The 20236-nt window shown below is 43.1% G+C and overlaps 2 protein-coding genes and 1 long non-coding RNA gene across 4 annotated transcripts; 1 reads left to right on the forward strand and 2 right to left on the reverse strand.

Annotated features, from left to right (window-relative positions):
• Positions 1–1498: 1498 nt before the first annotated feature.
• LOC132462524 (prespore vesicle protein-like) lies at positions 1499–3046 on the reverse strand. Its single transcript, XM_060058080.1, has 2 exons — positions 2147–3046; positions 1499–1507 (listed from the first exon to the last, which is right to left on the reverse strand). The coding sequence occupies exons 1-2, from the start codon at positions 2771–2773 to the stop codon at positions 1499–1501; spliced, it is 636 nt and encodes a 211-aa protein (XP_059914063.1). The 5' UTR covers positions 2774–3046.
• Positions 3047–6856: 3810 nt separating this feature from the next.
• Positions 6857–8668, forward strand: LOC132463608 (uncharacterized). 2 transcript variants are annotated; one of them, XR_009527077.1, is made up of 2 exons: positions 6857–7476; positions 8025–8668. It is a non-coding gene; the product is annotated as an uncharacterized LOC132463608 (long non-coding RNA). The 2 variants fall into 2 exon arrangements; XR_009527076.1 differs by having other exon boundaries at positions 6858–7449.
• A 2318-nt stretch (positions 8669–10986) lies between these two features.
• Positions 10987–15076, reverse strand: LOC132462525 (putative nuclease HARBI1). The gene is made up of 3 exons (XM_060058082.1): positions 15068–15076; positions 14736–14826; positions 10987–12021 (listed from the first exon to the last, which is right to left on the reverse strand). The coding sequence occupies exons 1-3, from the start codon at positions 15074–15076 to the stop codon at positions 11261–11263; spliced, it is 861 nt and encodes a 286-aa protein (XP_059914065.1). The 3' UTR covers positions 10987–11260.
• Positions 15077–20236: the final 5160 nt, after the last annotated feature.

Consider the following 20236-nt stretch of genomic DNA (forward strand, 5'->3'; position numbering starts at 1 on the left):
AGGTTGTTTACAGCTGTGATACGTGCGAACACAACTAGAAAGATACCTAATACCTTGGACACTCATTGTACAAAAAAGTCAGGGTTGTGGAAAAGCTCATATTAAGATTGAACAGTATGGATTTTAGAGGTAGATATGTGTTATTTTAAGTTATGACATTCCATCAAATGTCAATTTAAAAAAGATAAGTGATTTGTAAGCTAATTACATTTTGAAGAACCTTCCTCAACCCTGGATACACTGCTCCAAGAACTGAGCAACTCTTATCTTAAAGGCACCCAGTGCAACTTTCGAGGCTTAAAAATAAACATTCAATTTCTAGTCTTTTTTACACGTAGTAAGTTTCAATAACTCCATACCATTACATACCGACATTTAAGCACCAAAGATGAGACGTTGTTGTGTGGTGAGAACTGATACAAAATCGTAAACAACAACAATCGCAAACAATTTATTTTTTGTAACCTACAATAAATAAAGCTGGCTTCCAGTCAATGGAAAAATGGCTTCTCCCCACCGGCGATTGTTGTTGTTTACGATTTTCTATCAGTTCTCACCACACAACGACGTCTCATCTTTGCTCCTTGAATGTCGATATGTAATGGTATGGAGTTATTGAAACTTACTACGTGTAAAAAAGACTAGAAATTGAATGTTTGCATAAAGTTGCACTGGGTGCCTTTAACATGAATGTTAATGCTTACCTTACCCTCACTTACCTGATAGTTATACTGTCATTATACTATCATTGTCAACAACAGTAGCAACATGCACCTAGCCCTGTCTTGCTTTGCTTATTTGAAACAAGTATCATATCAGAGTATATATCAATGAGGCTTATGTGATATTACATCAGCTACAGATAACATGTTAATGAGATAAAATCAACATGTTATTTTCGGTCAGACAGGGAAAGGTACATTGTTGATATGAACTCATAATGAACTTTTAGCAAGCTGGTTCAACTGTGGCACTGCTCTGTGAACAGGGGCCGGTTTCACAAAGATAGACTGTGACTATAGTCTATCTGTAGGATATAGTCGGACTTGACATAGACGTCTAAATAATACTGTTGCACTATACAGTTAAGACACCGACTATGCTAAGTTGTACTAAGTGCAAAGAATTGTGGGTAATTGTGGGTAATTTACAATAGGGTCCGACTGCGTCCTGCGTCCTCCTGCAAGACACGCCCCTCGTGTGAAATACATGCCCCTCGTGTGAAATACACGCCCCTCGTGTGAAATACACGCCTATACAATGACTGACCAATCTCAGCGTGATGACGTAATACGTATGTACGGTGTCACAATGACAATGGGATTTCCACTGAAGTTTCCCCCGTCCTTCCTTACTCTGATGTTGGAGTTTATTTGTAAGCAACTTTATTGGAGCTCCAGCAGTTGTCTTGTTGAGCAACAACATCGTTAACTCTTCTGTTACGAAGCTGTTCCGTTTTTGTCAAAACCTACAAAACGTAGTTATCTTTGCCATGCAGCTACACAGCCTGCCACACCATAGGTACACAAAATGGGGTTTCAATAAAGGATACAAGCCTTAGAATTGTAAATTTTCGCCCCTATTCCACTTGTATTGTTTACAGACAATACTTATGCATACGATAGGGAATTCTTAGTAAGGGAAACATGACTCAGGCCATAAGGGTAGGCTACATTTTTTTATTATAGAGAAAGGGAAGGTCATTACACAAAGCATTTAAAGTAAATAAAAAAGTAAATACTGCTGAGTTTCTTCAAGGAAAGGTTCAAGTCCGGGATAGCTTTTAACTGACTTTATTGTTAAAGTAGGCATGTTTCGGTATGGTAACTGGCTATGGAACGAAAGTCTAAGAATCGTGTCGAACACGTGTGAGAGATAATAACTCTAGCTACTTTCAGCCACGGGCAGAGAGGCCCGTGACTGTCCGCGGGTTAATCAAATCAATACAAACAGGTCGGGCGTGGTCTTCGACAAGAGAAGAGATCCGCAAATGTCAAATAGAATAGATTATGGCTCTGCACGAGGCTATGTGTGACGCCAGACGCCGTCGTGAATCAGACCAATCAGGGCCGACTAAATACACGCCCTCCTTACAATACACGACTCCTCAAAATACACGCCCCCGTCTTGCAGGACGCAGTCGGACCCTACTCTTCTTATGTGCAGTTTGATGTTCTTCTTGTTCAGAACTAAGTTGCAAAAGCAACAAGTGGTCCTCGGCACACGTTTTATTTTGGATGGAGGTGGCGGGTGCGTGGCTGGCATTGGGCTCGGCGTGCTGAGGCCTTGAGATGGAGGTGGCGGGTGCGTGGCTGGCATTGGGCTCGGCGTGCTGAGGCCTTGAGATGGAGGTGGCGGGTGCGTGGCTGGCATTGGGCTCGGCGTGCTGAGGCCTTGAGATGGAGGTGGCGGGTGCGTGGCTGGCATTGGGCTCGGCGTGCTGAGGCCTTGAGATGGAGGTGGCGGGTGCGTGGCTGGCATTGGGCTCGGCGTGCTGAGGCCTTGAGATGGAGGTGGCGGGTGCGTGGCTGGCATTGGGCTCGGCGTGCTGAGGCCTTGAGATGGAGGTGGCGGGTGCGTGGCTGGCATTGGGCTCGGCGTGCTGAGGCCTTGAGATGGAGGTGGCGGGTGCGTGGCTGGCATTGGGCTTGGCGTGCTGAGGCCTTGAGATGGAGGTGGCGGGTGCGTGGCTGGCATTGGGTTCGGCGTGCTGAGGCCTTGAGATGGAGGTGGTGTCCTCATGCCAGGGCAGGTCTGCAGGTGCTTTATGCATGAAGTTGTTTTGCCAGTAATGGTTGAGCACACACAGTGGTAGTGTGGAGATCTTGTGTTGGCACAGTTGTGTTGGCACCTATAGATTTTGTAGCCTTCCAAAAAGGAACAGAAAAGTAAATTAGAAAATATTAACTGTTAGTATTGCTTGTTCACTACATCACAAGCTAATTGATATGTTATGAGTTTGATAAAAGCATAAAGAACATAGAGAATATAAAACATTAGTGACATGCATTAAACTTTCAATTACCATTGTGAGATATGGCTGCTTTGTCATGAGTTTGAACATGTGCAACCATGGCTGGGTAATCGCAAAGTTTTCTGCAAACTTGGCACCCGTAAGAATCTCCCAACCGCACTGGCTGCATCAGAGATCCATGTTTGCAGACAGTTGGATGGATCTGAAAAGACAAAAAGTAATTTCTGCTGCACAAACAATTCAACCAGATTTACAGTTTAAGTCAGCTCTTAGGCATCCAATGTGTAATTAACTAAACCAACCCTGTAGATAAATGCAAGTGTATACAATGTAAGCACAGGTGTGACATAGATGCTGTAACATGGCTCACACAAACAGACAGATCTTCCTCAGGTATCTTTGATCTAATTAAGTCCTTTGCAAGCAGTGTGCAGATCCTTTCCCGCTCCTACTAGTTAACGGCTAACCACATAGCCATGGGATGACAACTTCAAATCGGTAACACGGCGAAATTATGATAAAATCAATCATCTCACTGGTTTGTATCAAATCAATACAAACCAGTGAGAGTATATTGCGACAAAACCAACACGGCATCAAACGCGGTACTTAACAATTAAATAGGTAACATGAAAAGCAACAACTGTTAAGCTTAAGCAATATCAACATAAAGGAAAAGTTAGCAGAGACATCCCAAAAACGCAGCCAATTTGTGGTTGGATTGACGACACATTATTACGCTGTGAGTGTACATGAAAATTTAAAGTAGAACTACACCAAGAACAATGACAGTATACGATCTCTGACTGATAATGCAGTCCACTTACCAAATCAATCGAGGCAATCATCTTTCTGCTATCTAACTGCTGTTGACCAGTTCGTTACATCTCCGGAGTAGGTTCGACAAGAGAAGAGACGCCGTCGTGAATCAGACCAATCAGGGCCGACTACGCCCCCGACCCTACTCTGTATAGGCGTGTATTTCACACGAGGGGCGTGTATTTCTACACGGGGCGTGTCCAGTGGCGGCGCCAGAGATTTTTTTCTGGTGGTGCTATGGGGGTGCTCGGCGTTTTACTGAGGGTGCTATGAAATTAGGGTGATAGCATATGAGTCTCATTTTTCTCTACTACAACACCTCCCCACCATATCGTCACATATGTTTACACGTTTGCTCTCTAACGGGTCTTTGGGGTACATAAAAAGCGCCATTCAAATCGATCGTATTATTATTGTCATTAGGCTACTTCTGACGGACGCGCACAAAGCCGCGTTCAGCTCCGACGGTCAAAATGGATGCAGCATGTTATAGATAACGTAATCCCAAATACTTCACTTACTTCAGTGTGTGGATTAAAGTTTGCGCCAGATGACTACCAGGTCACCACTACCATGAGCGACAAATTAAACTAAACATACCAAGTTCAATACACTTCTAACTAAAGACGGCAGATTAGAATGTCAGATAGAATTAACTTAAACAGGCAAAGAGTCAGAAATGCTTTCAAAAAAAGTATATTATTTTAGGTCACAATCAAAACATGAATGAAACCAAACAGTAGGCACTCAAAACCACAATAATAAGAGATCAAAAAGTGTATCAAAAAGTGCACACAAAACTATGCTTAAAAATCCTTAAGAAAAACCAAAATACAGGCAAGCCAGCAGATCAGGTGTCAGTTTCCACCTAAACAAGAACAATGTGACAGAAAAACACATTGTAAACCCAATTGCAAAAACCCAGCAGAATGCAACAGACAACACGGGAAAATCTTTCACTTACCTACGTCTTCATAACAGGACAATGCGCCTGTTGTTGTGGTTGAGAGCGAAGGCATCTATGATCCTGTCGATGTCCAAGGCCCGTGCTCGCAGAGGGTTAATCGCCAGAAGTGCAAGGTCACTGGTTCGGCCATCCCCACTGCTATTCCTCAGGTAGCTCTTCAAGCGACGCAGACAAGAAAAACTGCGCTCGCAGCTCGCAGATGTTACAGGCAGGGTCAGAGATATGGAGATCAATTTGTAGAGGTCCACGAAGGCGTCTTTGTAAGGCCGCATAAGGTATAGGAAGGGATAGGCGTTCATGCTTAAGTCACCCAGGGTGCTAGCATCATGGCTAGCAGCGCCCTCAGTAGAGGTGAAGGGTTGACTTGGACCAGGACGTTCCTCTTCTTCTACATCAGAATCAGTCTCAGAATCCACTACCTCTTGCATTTTTTCTTCCTCTTGAACGTCTTCTTCAACTCGAGGAATTTTTCGGATCAAATACCGATCTATTTTCGTGATTTTGTGAACGCTTGACTTAAAATTGACCGATCGCCAGGATTACTGTTACTTAACGTGCGGCCACACCAGACGCGTATTTCGCGTACTTCGCGTATGAAATCGCCATTTTTTCCATAGGGAACCATTGGTTTACGCGCGTATTACGCGTAATACGCGTATAAGCAACATTGTACGCGCGTATGAGGCGCGTATATTTACGCGCGTATATCGCGTACATTTCAAGAGTTCAAAAAATTTAACTTTTTACGCTCATACGCATGACGATTAGCCATGTTGCCCAATCAGCGTTGAGCTTGACCCGACGTCACTGGCAGAGAGTAGTGAGCTTGGACAGAAGCATACGGCCGACATCTTTCTTTATTCTGTGTGGAAATAGTAACATAGTTGCGCCATTAAATGCTTTTATGGAAACATTTCTAGCGAGAAATGTGCATTTTACTTTCATAATGTTCGCTCGGTGAATGTGAAGGATGTTTGGTTTGATAGTTATGACGAAGAGGGAACGCTCCGTTCACTTGCATGGACAGAGTCTCTGGTTACTAAGCAACCTCAACGTCTTGGCGGACTATTTCTCTGCTGATCAACACTACAGACACTACACGAACAGAAATGGAGGTGGATCAAAATATCATTGTCGCCGTGTGCGGCCGTCCTGTCCTGTACGACACCACGATGGTGTCGTACAGGGACAGGAACAAAACAGAGAGGGCGTGGGTCGACGTGGCAGAGGATATTGGCGTTCCTGATGTGTGTGTGTGTGTGTGTGTATTTTGCTTGGCTTCAGCTATCGGTTGTGTTCTACTATGAAAAAAGTTAGCGCCGGTTAGCGGTAGCACCAGTTAGCAGTAATATTAAGTGATACTACTACAACAGACTGTCCCGCTTGTCAGGTTACACAACTTAATATGTATATATGTTCTTGTCAGTGGACGTATGTCGCAGGAGGTGGAATTCACTCAGGGACAGGTATAGCGCGTATTGCGCGTATTGCGCGTATGCGACCATTTTTGACACAAAATGGTCAAGCAACATTATACGTGCGTATCTCGCGTAAAAAGTACGCGAGATACGCGCCTGGTGTGGCCGCACCTTTAGCCTACTACTCATTGAACAATCACGTTCACGCACGCAACGTGTCTATGTCGTGCTACGTGAACAATCTGTTTATTTCAATCTGTTATTTTCTTTTGTGATTAAAATATTATTATCACACAATACATTTTTTTAAGAACTCAGAATGAAATTAAATAACAGTAATAAATAAACCATTATTTTCTTGGGGGTGCTATGGCCAATCTAGGGGGTGCTCTAGCACCCCCTAGCCCCCCCCCTGGCGCCGCCACTGGGCGTGTCTTGGCAGGAGGACGCAGGACGCAGTCGGACCCTACTCGTAGGCTGTGTCCCAATTCCTAGGACGCATCCTTCGAAGGCTGCATTCGAAGGATGCGTCGACGCCGATTGCGTCACAGCGTCGCGCCAAGTGCTGTCCCAATTCCAAGGGTCCTTCAAATGCGGCCTACGAATGCAGCCTTCTTTTCCTGGATTTGAAGGATGCATCGGCTGTATCCTTCACGGCCCAACGTATCCCAAGATGCTTCACGGCCCAACGTATCCCTCCCAAGATTCATTGCGCATTCAATCAATGGAGATGGCGGAGAATGGCGATTTAAGTTCTGCATTTAAATGTAAGTATTTGGTTTCTAGTCACTCGAGTATTTAACGATACAAATGTTAAAAATACAAGGGCCCTTAAAACTTTTTTCATTAAAGTAATAGGCAATATAAGTAAGGTAACGTTACAGTTAGTGACGCTGTAACGTTAACTAAGAACACCCGTTAAGCCCTATAGTTTCAAATTTAAGAGGTTAAAATGGTTATATTTACCGAAATTGTGGCGATTATATAGATAATTTGCTATTCTGTAAGGTTAGATAAATGGACCAACGTGAACACAGGTTGTGGACCCTGGTTTTCAGACCGTAACGTTACAGACGTTGGGATTGATTACACAGTTAACTTGGTTATTTTGCTATTTAAGCTGCTTTGGTTTGGTAGTGTAAAGCAAAACTAATTCTAACATTTGGTTTTGGTTTAGGGGGCCAGCAGCATACTGCTCGATTTATTCTATTGAGGGGGGAGAATGATGAGCTGTTCACCGGGGTGAAATACTCAGCAAGTGTGGCTTGGGGGTAAAGAAACAATCGTTTATTTATATCGTAAGTTAGTTTATAACAATTATTATAGGCCATTTATATATCTTCATTTGACCATCTTGTAAAGGTTAGTTAAATTAGCCCTCATTAAACAGCAGGACCGATACAACATCCCCAGAAATCGTTTACTACGATGTCCTATTTTGGGTTATTAAAGAAAGAAAGACAAAAAAAAGTCACAGCTCGCATCAGTACTAGACAGCACTAGAAAAACACACAAAGAAAAAGGGTGTTTTGACTTCTACTGGTTGTCTTATTATTATGGGCTTCATATAGGATGAGGGCTAATTTAAATGTAACCTTTACAAGATGGTCAAATATATGTATTATAAATGGCCTATTGTTAACATGGGCTATTAACATGATTGATAAATGTGTCTCTTGTTTTCTCTGATTAATAATGTCTCTGTGTTTACTGTTTAGGACAATTCTGGAGAAAATAGGCCTGCAGGGGAAGGTGTCTCCCCCGCAGGCAAAGAAAAACTTTTGCTGAAATTAGTTTTGATACTGCTCTTGTTGTTAACTGCCATGATTGATTTCCTCTGCCTTAGGATTGCAAGTATCCAGGGTCAGGAGAGGGGGTAGGTGGGAAACCCACTGCTGCCACTTGGCCCTGGTTTGTCCCCTTGGATAAGGTATTGTGACATATGCATTCCACCAACCCCCCTGTCCTAATTGCCTCCATCCCTGAGAACACACCAGGGCCAAGTACAGCAAGTACAGCAGTGGTGGATCAGGAGGTTGAGGACAAGATCAGGAGGAGGAAAGACAGCGAGGGCCAAGGTCCAGAAAGAGGGACAGAGAGGAAGACATGTTCCAGAGTCGCTCACTATCTTCCAAAAAGGACTCAAGATTCACCTGTTCAGAGTCCACCTCGACTGCATAGCCACCCTCCCCCTTCTGGCAACCATTGTACCCTGTGTTGTATTGTATTATAGTACTTAACTGTGTAGCAACTGCAGTAGCTGCTATCATGGCTGTAACACTGGGAATGGGTTAGCCTAGCGATTGTGGTACTTGCACTTGGTTCTATGAACATCCTTTCTGTACCGACAGCGATATATTGATGCACTTCTTATGACAAATGTACTTATTGTAAGTCGCTTTGGATAAAAGCGTCTGCTAAATGCCCTAAATGTAAATGTAAAATGTCAATGTTCCAGTTAATAAAAGAGGACATGAGGCTACAAAGGGAGGCAGAGGAGAGAAGAGCCCAGGAAAGCAGGGAAAGAATGGATAGGTTTTTCTAAATTTTGGAGCGTTTGGTGGACAAATAACTTATGTTCTGTTATATTTAACACATTGTTTATTATTATTTACATATTTATTGAAACTTACTTATTTAACTAACTATTTAACTAACTTTTTTGATTAACTATTTATTAAAAACCCTTACTAACTTTTTTGTATTGACTAATGTATTCGTATATAACTTATAAAACATATACAACAATAAAACTATTTACAACAAACATTCATGTGACTATTTACAACAATTATTATAAAACTACTATATACAAAAACATAATGATCAATAATTTTTGTTGGTTTCTTTTTTTCGCGCTGTCCGGTTTAACTTCTGTTTACTAACAGGTCAGTTCAGCTGTCAGGGTTGCTAGGTGACAGGAGCAGCGCGTGGTCACGCAAGTGAAAGGGCGGTAACGGTTTGTTACGTAAACCAGAAATGCTCCGTAGGCTAGACCGTCCCATTTCTTCGGCCTTCGGAGTGTCCTTCGCGGTCTACGAAGGCCGCATCCTTCGAAGGACGCGGTCTACGAAGGATGCGTCCTATGAATTGGGACACAGCCGTAATTTAAGACTCTTTTCAAAACAAAAAAGATGGCGGACCGAGTCGAGTCGAACCGTTCTGCACCTTTCACCCATTCCGAAAATGTATGCATTTTGGACGAGTTCAACTCGTACAAAGACACCCTGCTAGGGAAATTCTCGGAGGAATGTAGTAACCGGAAGAAAAAAAATTTGATTGGAAAAAAAATAGCCACATCTGTAAACAGCGTAAATCAGCTGTTACCAGAGATGTCGGTGCTGTGCAGAAGCGTTTCAAAAATATGGTGCAAGAGGCAAAGAAGGAGATTTTTAAACGTAAAAATCCGCCAACGGGAGGAGGAAGTTTCCCGAAACTTAAAGTCACTACCGAAATGGTAATTGAGATTTATGGAGAGGAGTCGCCCATGTTCTGGGGGATCCAAGGCGGCAGGGAAAGTGGGGTTAGCGGCGTCCTCAGACCTAGCGTTTGCAACTCTACTGACGGCGAGATCACCTCATACCCCCGTAACCTGTTGCCTGCCCTGACGGGTCGATCGGAACAGCAAACGCCACACGAAGAGACCGTAGACCACGAAGATGTAAGCACAGGTAAGCCTGGTATTATCTGACAGTTCTGCCCCCACTTCTGTGTGTGTGTGTGTGTGTGTGTGTGTGTGTGTGTGTGTGTGTGTGTGTGTGTGTGTGTGTGTGTGTGTGTTTGTGGCGTTGTCACTCTGTTGCACCGTCACACCGTTAGATACATTGGCTCGGCAGATAGTTAACAGTTTCCCCAAGAGAAAGTTTGAAGCTTGAAGTTCTTTTCAAACCTTTACTCAGTACACTGTAAAACTGAGCAGACGTAAAGAATACATTTTAGTAATCTTATCGCATAACAACGATCTAAAAACATCACTTAACATTAGGCTACATGTTTAACTGTGTGATAGAAACTACGTTAGCTGAACGCTAGCTTATAGGGGAGTCTCCATAGAAACCGATTAGCATATTCATCAAAGTAAACAAACTTCGGTTCATTACAAACGGTCTCCACAAGAAGTGATATTTGTAAGCTATTACTGATTAACTGTTTAAGAAATTATTTACAGGCAAACGTTTTCTGGCCATATATGTCACTGACAGTGATATAAATGTGCAGAGGGACGCTAGTGATCATAGTGCAAGACGAGAAATAGTTTGTGTGAGATGGGAAAACCTTCCTGCAATTTCTACTTGTTCATTAAAACATTGGTCTGATACCTTTTTTTAGCATCCATGACCCCTGGCGAGATCATGGTGGTAGAGGAGGAGGAGGAACAGCATCCGAGATCATCAACTATTAAGGCTACCATGTCCATGGTCCTTGAAAAGCAGTATTTGAATCTGCTGCTTGAAGAGAAAAAACTCCTTCTGGAGGTTGAAGTCCTACAGCTTCAAAAAGAACACCTCCATGGACAATTGCAGAGGCTGAGGCAGTTGGAGGAGTGATTTTCTATTTCTATTTATGAATTACACAGATACACAGAATACAATGTAGAATATATTTATACAGATATTTATTGAACAAATACTTATGAAATGCTGTTGTTACTGTTTATTTATTTTTTGCACTTCACTGCCTTAAAACTAAAATGAACAAAAAAAAACAAACTGCACTCTTTATGTGCTTGTATTCAATAACATTTGTAACAGAAAGAAATAAAGGAAATCGAGCAACTGAATAATGACATAAACAGTTCAAGTGTTGTTCATTAAGTTTTTAGTTATATCAGTATCGTGCATTGAAGATCCTCTCAACATACATTTGACGAACAAATCGACCAGCTCCTTGCTGGTTCTCTTCATCTTCTCTGTTATCTTCTTCTCTATTGTGTTCATCAACTCCCTCCTCTTCTTCAGGATCAGGTAGCTTGAGATCCCTTATAAATGACAAATCAAACAAAAATGATTGGCTTTTGTGTGGTTAGTTAAATATGTTTATGGAAGGCCAGTGTCTGAAAATGTTATGTTTGGTTAGGTAGGCCTACCTTGCAATGTTGTGTAGAACAACAGCCGAACAGACAATGTTGCACACTCTCTGAGGTATCATCCTCAGTTCCCCATGGAGACAGTGGAACCGCCTTTTGAGAACCCCAAATGCCCTCTCAACTGTGTTTCGAGTAGAACAGTGAGCTGCATTGTAATTCCTCTGTGCTGGTGTGGTAGGATTCAAGAAGGGAGTAAGGAGCCATGGCTTCAGCGGGTATCCAGAATCACCCAACAAGATTCCATCAATAATGCCATCCTCGAATGCCTGGTAAAGCTGAGAATTTTGTAGGACTCTCGAATCATGACACGATCCAGGCCAGCGGGCCACACAATTAAGAAACTTTAGGTTTGAATCGCAAACAGCTTGAATGTTGAGGCTGTGATATCCCTTCCTGTTCACAAACAAATGTTCATGGTCCGATGGTGCCTGGATTCGGACATGTGTCCCGTCAATGGCCCCTATTACGTTGGGGAACCTTGCAACATTGAAGAATCCCCTCTTAATGCTGTTCAACTCTGCAGGTTGTGTTGGGAATTTTGGAAGCTTATCTGAGAGGGTACTTGACACCCTGTGCATCACTCGGGACACAGAGGCTTTGCTTAAACCCAGAGTATCACCAACAGTATTTAAAAAACTGCCTGTTGCATAAAATCTTACTGCAGTGCAAACCTGTAGCAGAGCTGGAATGCTGTGACTCCTTGCTGTTGTAGGCCCCAGTGAGTCTGACAAGTCATCGGTCAGCCTAAGGATGGCTTCTTTGGCAAACGAAACCGATTGATAAATTCATCTTGGTTATACATTTCCAGCGGGTTAGTGCGATCCCTGAATATTCTTTCTCGCCTAACAGCTCTCGCCATAATTTCATCAGCAAACCACAAATTATGTGCCATCTCTCTTTTTTTCTCTTAGCACTGTAACGTTGACTTTAACAGACTTTTGGTTACCATGGTTACATAGCACTTTAGACCTATGTTAGTCTGGGGGTGAGGTGGCTAACTTTTTAAGTCTAAAATTAGTTGGTCTTAACTTTTGTGAAACTGACTTACTTGCATAAGACTGGTCTATAAATGAACTTAAGACCCATCTTACCCCAAAGACCAGTCTAAACTACTTTAGTGAAACCGGCCCGAGCAGTTTGTCCACTTAGCACCTGATACCTGTATGATGTAAGGTGCCTCGTTTTTCCGCACAGAAGGAAAAGACCTAGCCCTCACAAATATCTGTGGTGGTCTCCTATTCACTTGTGGATTAAATACATGTTCAGTGTTAAATAAAATCGAACATAGTACAGACAGTCAACAACTCCATATCACAGCTAACTACTTCTAGCATAACAAGCTATGAGAAAAGGCGGTAGCGTCCATTCGTACCTTCAATGTCGTGGATAAAACCTTCTATCCAGTTACTGTATCCCTTGAGTAACACAGCCCGAGGGATGTTGCAGTCAGTACTGGCCCATTGCTCCACATTTGTTATGCTTAATTCAGGCAGACAGGAGAGATTAGTGGTCCACACTGGAGGTTCGATCACTTGTGCTGCTGAATATTCCATGGATCATATGCGTCGGAGTCCGACTTCCGGGTTTGTGTACCCCTCACGGGCTAAAATGGCCGCCAGGTGAATAAGGCGAATGGCGCTAAACGGGGAGCCGCAGCAGCAGTGCTTTTAATAACACAATTAACACTGCTCCCGCAGGCCCCCCTTTTTATTTTACTAAGTAGTAGTAGGCCTGAATTTTAGTATTTCTCTACTATTTCTCTACTGATTGCTTCGACAGTACAACATTAAAAGTTACTAACAGCGACTTCACACAGAAGCTCTGGCTTAGGGCCCCTGGGCATGTGCCCGGTGTGCCCATGCGGTAATCCACCCTTGCTATAGCAATTTTGCACAAAAAAAACACAAAATACTAAAACATTGATTATCTGAAACTGATTTGCTACTTACGTTTATGTTTGGACGAAATCCTCCAAGGATGTAACAACCAAAAAGAGAGCTCTCACGTTCTGAGACTGGGACCTGAATGTGCTCTGACTGCATGCAAATTCAAATTCATATTAGACTCAAACTAAAAATATTACATTCAGGTCATGAATAAAAAAAAATAGTTTGAGAGAAATCAAAAACTTTGTTTTGTGTCCATTGGACGTATATTTATTTCAGTTTAAATCAAACTTGGTGTCTCAAAATGCAAAAAGAATGAGTTACACAATCAAATCAATAATTGTATCCTGTTTTCAATGACAGTTATTAGTTTGAATGAACAACTGCCCGTAACACTTTTTACAGTGTGTAAGTACCTGAAAAAGTGATTGTTGGGAAGGTTGTGATCTTTTTGTAGCATATTAAATTAAGCAAATGTGCCTTCAACGAAGAGGTCACCAAAAAACACTAAACCATTCCTATGCCACACTTGAAAGGCAGCGTCAATCTGAGATGGAGGAAACAAATGGTTGTTTGCTAGCGGGAGCAAAGTAATTGCCTGACTGAAATGAAAATGTTTCCTGAATTGGAACCATATTTTAAGAGTGTTTTTGACAACTGGGCTCAAACCTTGAAGACTCACGCTGACAGGTAAGGGGCCACTCAGGATAGATATGGGTGAGTGGAGAATTGCAATTAAGTTCCATAGAAGCCCATGCTGGCCCTTCTTTGTTTTCGTGGGTAGAAATCCAGTAATTCAGCTTGGAAATGTTAGCTGACCAGTAATAAAATAAAAAAATTGGCAGACCCAGTCCTCCTGCCTCCTTAGGCATCTCCAGGTAAGCTCTTTTAATATGTGGGGTGGAGTTGTTCCAAATAAAGCAGGTAATATTACTATTCAACACTTTGAACCAGGACTTGGTTAATATGATGGGGATCATCTGAAATAAATATAAGAATCGAGGCAGAATTGTCATCTTTACTGTGTTTACTCGGCCTGCCAGTGTAACAGGGAGTGCAGACCATCTTTGGAAATCCTGTTTGGTGCGCTCCAGCAACAGCTTAAAATTACAGTCGTATAGGTCTTTGTATTGTCGTGTAACCCTTATGCCCAAATAAGTGAAGGACTGGTGCTCCAATTTAAAGGGAAGATTACTATAATTAATGGAAATTGCCAGTTGATTCATAGGAAAAAGTGAACTCTTTGAGAAGTTTAGTCTGTAGCCAGATAGTTTTCCAAATTGATGTAATGCGTCTATGAGCTTAGGGATCGATTCTGCTGGGTTGGATATGTAGAGCAGAAGGTCGTCTGCATATAGCGAAACTTTATGTATTACCTGGTTCCTAACAATACCTGGAATATCCTGTTGTATCCTCAGCGCTACAGAAAGAGGTTCAATGGCTAAGTCAAATAGAAATGGTGAGAGGCAGCACCCCTGTCGGGTTCCTCTTCGTAGCATGAACGGGCTGGACCTGATCTGGTTAGTGCGTACTGAAGCTGTTGGCGAGGTATACAATATTTTAATCCATGAAATGAGAGACGTACCGAACCCAAACCCATCAAACACCATGAACAGGTAATTCCACTCAACACGGTCAAAGGCCTTCTCCGCGTCAAGGGAGAGCAGAACCTCCGGCTGACGGGTTGAGTGAGAAGAGTAGAGAATATTGAACAGCCGTCGCATGTTATAGAATGACTGCCTCCCCCGGTATAAAGCCTGTTTGATCGGGATCAATGATGTTAGGTATCACCGTCTCTAAGCGACGTGCCAGCACCTTAGTGAGGATTTTGTAATCACAGCATAACAGGCTAATAGGGCGATAGGAACCACACTCCAAGGGATCTTTGTCTTTTTTCAGTAGGACCGATATAGTTGCCTGAGTCATGGTTAGAGGTAGTTTCCCTACTGAGATGATTTCCTTGAACAGAGAGTTCAGAATAGGTACCAGCTTGTGTGAGAATAACTTGTAGAACTCTATAGGAAACCCGTCAGGTCCGGGTGCTTTCCCACTCTGCATAGAACTTATTGCCTGTGATATTTCTACATTTGTTATAGGGGCATCGAGGGAGGCTTGGTCTTCTGTACACATTTTTGGTAATTCTAGGCCATCTAGAAAGGCTTGGGTTTCGGCTGCGTTCATGGAGGATTGCGATGTGTAGAGTTCTTCATAGTATGCCTTAAATTGGTCATTTATGATCTGGGGATGTGTGGAGGTCGAGCCTGGTGAAACACGGATTTCAGGAATTGCACTACGCGCTGCTGCCTGTCTAAGTTGATGACATAGTAATTTTCCTGCCTTTTCGCCGTGTTCATAATATGATTGCTTTGTTTTAAGTAGCAACCGTTCTGTCTGTTTTATGGAGAGGTTGTCATATTCTGTTTTCAACAATAGCCGTTCTTTATAAAGATCAGGTGTGAAATCATGAGATAATTCGTCGTCAATGTCTGATATCTGCTGGGTTAGTTCTGTAAGACGCTTGGTCCGTTCTCTTTTTCTATGAGCTGCATATGAGATGATCTGTCCTCTGAGGTAGGCCTTGAGTGACTCCCATATACAGTAGTAGCATATGACATTCCAGGGGTGCTGTTGATCTCTAGGTAAAGGTCAATTTCAAATTAGTTTTTGAAATGACTTATTTGTTAATAAAAGTGGGTCAAGTTGCCATGAACGCTGAGGTCTGGGATTGTTTGGAAATGACATGTCTAATCGGAGATCACTATTGCGTGATATTGGCAGTTAGTTACCAGAGAAATGGTCCTGTGATCAATCAAATAAAAATCTATTCGTGAATATGAAAGATGAACTGGCGAGAAAAATGAAAACTGTCTAGCAGTGGGATTGGAGTGTCTCCACGGGTCAAATAATTTGTAAGACTCCATAATCGACAGAATTAGTGCACTCGATTTGGACACAGAATTGCTTGTCTGTGGCTAGACTTGTCTAGTGTTGGCTGTAGCGTACAGTTGAAATCTCCCACTAATATTATCTCTTGAAGAAACATAATATCTGAACCCAGTGATTTTAGGTGTGTGAAAACCCTGTTACGTTTAATAGGATGTTGTATCCCTTTAATATTCCAACTCATGAATCTGACTGAACCTAAGGCTGTTGTATTAGCCATTGTCTTGATGTATTGTTACCAGATATTGTTCCCTAGCCAATTGGGTAATAACAGATGGGATACAGGACCCTACCATAACAGAAAAATTAGAGTGGAGTGTACAAATAAGTTTGATTTGCTTCCCAAAACACAAAACACACAAACAAAAACAAAATGACCTTGGTTCCCCTTGCTGATCTGAACTCCCAGGTCGCACTAACCTTACCTACCATAAGGCTAAACCCTAACATGGATATAGTTGCGTAACTCCTAACTATACACCAGGACCCACAGAACATGGCTTATGAAACAATTATGGCACTAGGGCAGCATTTGAAAAAGTAAAAAAGAATTACTAACTAAAGACCGACTCAATGGATGCTTAGAGATCAAATGTTGTTATGATATTGCAGACAAATTGTGAAAATAAATAATAAAAAAATATATATATATATATATATTTAAATAGGCGATTCAAAATAGAAGCATATGCATATGCACACACACATTCATTCTTATGTGTTTAGTTATGTCGCATTGAAGAATGAAATTAGGAGGTGGTACTGTCACGATCCTACTGTTGGGTAAGGTTAAGCTGGTTGGTAACTGGTGGTCATGGTAATGTTGGGAAAAATAACCTGATGAGCACATCATATGGCAGGCACATTAATATATAGTCGACTCTTGCTCTAAACCCAACGAACACATAACACAAACATGATAATATATAGTCAGGTCAAGGCCGGAGCTGAAGGCCCCATCTCCCAGGCAGGCAGATGGTGGACACTCAGACAATGCACCAGTATCATCTCCAGAACGGGAGAGCCACATTAATTTATCCCACAGGAGACACCTCGAAGCTCTCCCTCACTAGAAGGAACACATGCAGATACTAGGGGCCTGAGAGCCACATTTAATTTATCACACAGGAGACACCTCGAAGCTCTCCCTCACTAGAAGGAACACATGCAGATACTAGGGGCCTGAGAGCCACATTTAATTTATCACACAGGAGACATTTTGAGAGCTCTGCCCCGTTAGGAGGAACCAAGAGATACACCTGCCCATACCAGGGCCTCAGAGCCACATTAAATTATCACACACAAGACATTTCAGGGGGGCACTCCCCCGTTTTAATTTATCACACCAGAGACACGAGGAACTCTCCCCGTTACGAAGCTCTCTCAGGGCCTGGGAGCCAAAACACACCGAACCGCACACACCTCAAACGCACACACCTCATCGAGAGGAGGATACAGCATAAGACTGTATCACACAGGGACTCTTCACCTTCTTCTGAAGCAGACCTTCCACGGAGGCGAAGCTCCAGACGAACCATCAGCGCTGATTAGGGACTTAGACATATTCGATTTCTCACGCTTTATGACTCTGTATAACCGTTGCCACTTTACTTAATAAATCCAAGGTCCTCGTGCCGATAGACTTTATTACCTCTCCGTCTCATTTTATCTGGTCCAGTAGCTAGACAGACCGTTTTTCCCAACAATTTGGTGACCCTCGACGTGATTTTTTCTGAATTGAACACGCAACTGGGAAACGAGAGACGGAGAGCGGCACGACCTCGGGACCCCGGAGCACCGGACCGATTCCTGCAGTCTCACCTCGTGCACGCCCAACAAAAGGTAGGCAGAACCTGTTGATAAAATCCAAACTCTGCATAGTTATATAGGAATCATTAGGAGGTGAGACTGTGAGAGCGGTTCGCTACGGGATATCTCGTGGGGACGAATAGGACTGCATCCCAGTATTTCCCCATAAACCCGATTGACCCTGAACGCGTGACACATCGAATATCGGCTTGTTGCATGGTGAAAGAATACCCTCGAGACCATAGGGCCTATAAGAATCGGGCATAGTGATACAAGACTATCGATGGCCACGTAATGGATGTGTAATGGAGACACCTATGTCTTAAAGGGGGGTTAGAGTCCCCTTCTTTGTTTAGGTATTAAATAATTTCGGTGGTAAGGGGGTTAAAGTCCCCACCTATGTCTTAAAGGGGGGTTAGAGTCCCCTTCTTTGTTTAGGTATTAAATAATTTCGGTGGTAAGGGGGTTAAAGTCCCCACCTATGTCTTAAAGGGGGGTTAGAGTCCCCTTCTTTGTTTAGGTATTAAATAATTTCGGTGGTAAGGGGGTTAAAGTCCCCACCTATGTCTTAAAGGGGGGTTAGAGTCCCCTTCTTTGTTTAGGTATTAAATAATTTCGGTGGTAAGGGGGTTAAAGTCCCCACCTATGTCTTAAAGGGGGGTTAGAGTCCCCTTCTTTGTTTAGGTATTAAATAATTTCGGTGGTAAGGGGGTTAAAGTCCCCACCTATGTCTTAAAGGGGGGTTAGAGTCCCCTTCTTTGTTTAGGTATTAAATAATTTCGGTGGTAAGGGGGTTAAAGTCCCCACCTATGTCTTAAAGGGGGGTTAGAGTCCCCTTCTTTGTTTAGGTATTAAATAATTTCGGTGGTAAGGGGGTTAAAGTCCCCACCTATGTCTTAAAGGGGGGTTAGAGTCCCCTTCTTTGTTTAGGTATTAAATAATTTCGGTGGTAAGGGGGTTAAAGTCCCCACCTATGTCTTAAAGGGGGGTTAGAGTCCCCTTCTTTGTTTAGGTATTAAATAATTTCGGTGGTAAGGGGGTTAAAGTCCCCACCTATGTCTTAAAGGGGGGTTAGAGTCCCCTTCTTTGTTTAGGTATTAAATAATTTCGGTGGTAAGGGGGTTAAAGTCCCCACCTATGTCTTAAAGGGGGGTTAGAGTCCCCTTCTTTGTTTAGGTATTAAATAATTTCGGTGGTAAGGGGGTTAAAGTCCCCACCTATGTCTTAAAGGGGGGTTAGAGTCCCCTTCTTTGAATGTGTATTAAATAATTCTATGTGGTAAGAAGGTTAGAGTCCTTTATCAGGGTTAGAGTCCCTTTGCAGAGGAAACGGTGCCTAGGGCATGAGTGACACACAGAGAGAATAAGATAAACTAGGCTCGTTGCGTGGTGAAAGAACACCCTCGAGGCCTAAGGCTCGCCGCCCTTGATAAGTGAATCTGAGGCGCCCGAAGAAGCACAACGATTTCTTGGCCATATATTCATTGCATATGCGGGGACTGACGGACAGACACCTGAACTGACGCAGACTAGGGATAGCAGAGACCTCTCACCCCCACCTTCACGACCAGAGAGCAAGTGCGTGTGTACGGAGTCGAGAACGAGAGTCGGCGTGGGTGGAAGAATAGGAGAGCATGGGTGAAAGAGAGAGACAGAGAGACCGTGTGTATGCGCGTGAGAGTGAGAGAAAGGCTGTGAGCGACTCCGTGTGTGCGCGTGTACGCAAGAGGTGATGTTTCTGTGTGTGTAAGAGGCTGTGAGAGACAGAATGAAAAGTCTGTTGTTATGTTTCTGTGTGCATCTGCGAGAGACAGAATGAGAGGTCCGTTGATATGTTTCTGTGTGCATCTGTGAGAGACAGAACGAAAGGTCTGTTGATATGTTTCTGTGTGTGCGTCTGCGGGAGACAGAACGAGAAGTCTGTTGATATGTTTCTGTGTGTGCGTTTAGAGGAGACAGAGTGAGAACGGCTGTGTGCGTCTCTGTGCGCGTGTACGCAAGAGGTGATGTTTCTGTGTGTGCGTTTAGAGGAGACAGAGTGAGAAAGGCTGTGTGCGTCTCTGTGCGCGTGTACGCAAGAGGTGATGTTTCTGTGTGTGCGTTTAGAGGAGACAGAGTGAGAAAGGCTGTGTGCGTCTCTGTGCGCGTGTACGCAAGAGGTGATGTTTCTGTGTGTGCGTTTGGAGGAGACAGAATGAGAAAGGTCTGTTTAGGTGTGTGTGTGTGTGTGTGTGTGTTGGTGTGAGAGGGAGAGAGAGAGATAGCAAGGAGAGATAGCAAGGAGAGCTAAAGTCGGAGGACGATCGAGAGGGACCATTTTCCCTCTAGACAGTTG

The sequence above is a fragment of the Gadus macrocephalus genome, chromosome 8 (genome assembly GCF_031168955.1).
Source record: "Gadus macrocephalus chromosome 8, ASM3116895v1".
NCBI classification, from domain to species: domain Eukaryota; kingdom Metazoa; phylum Chordata; class Actinopteri; order Gadiformes; family Gadidae; genus Gadus; species Gadus macrocephalus.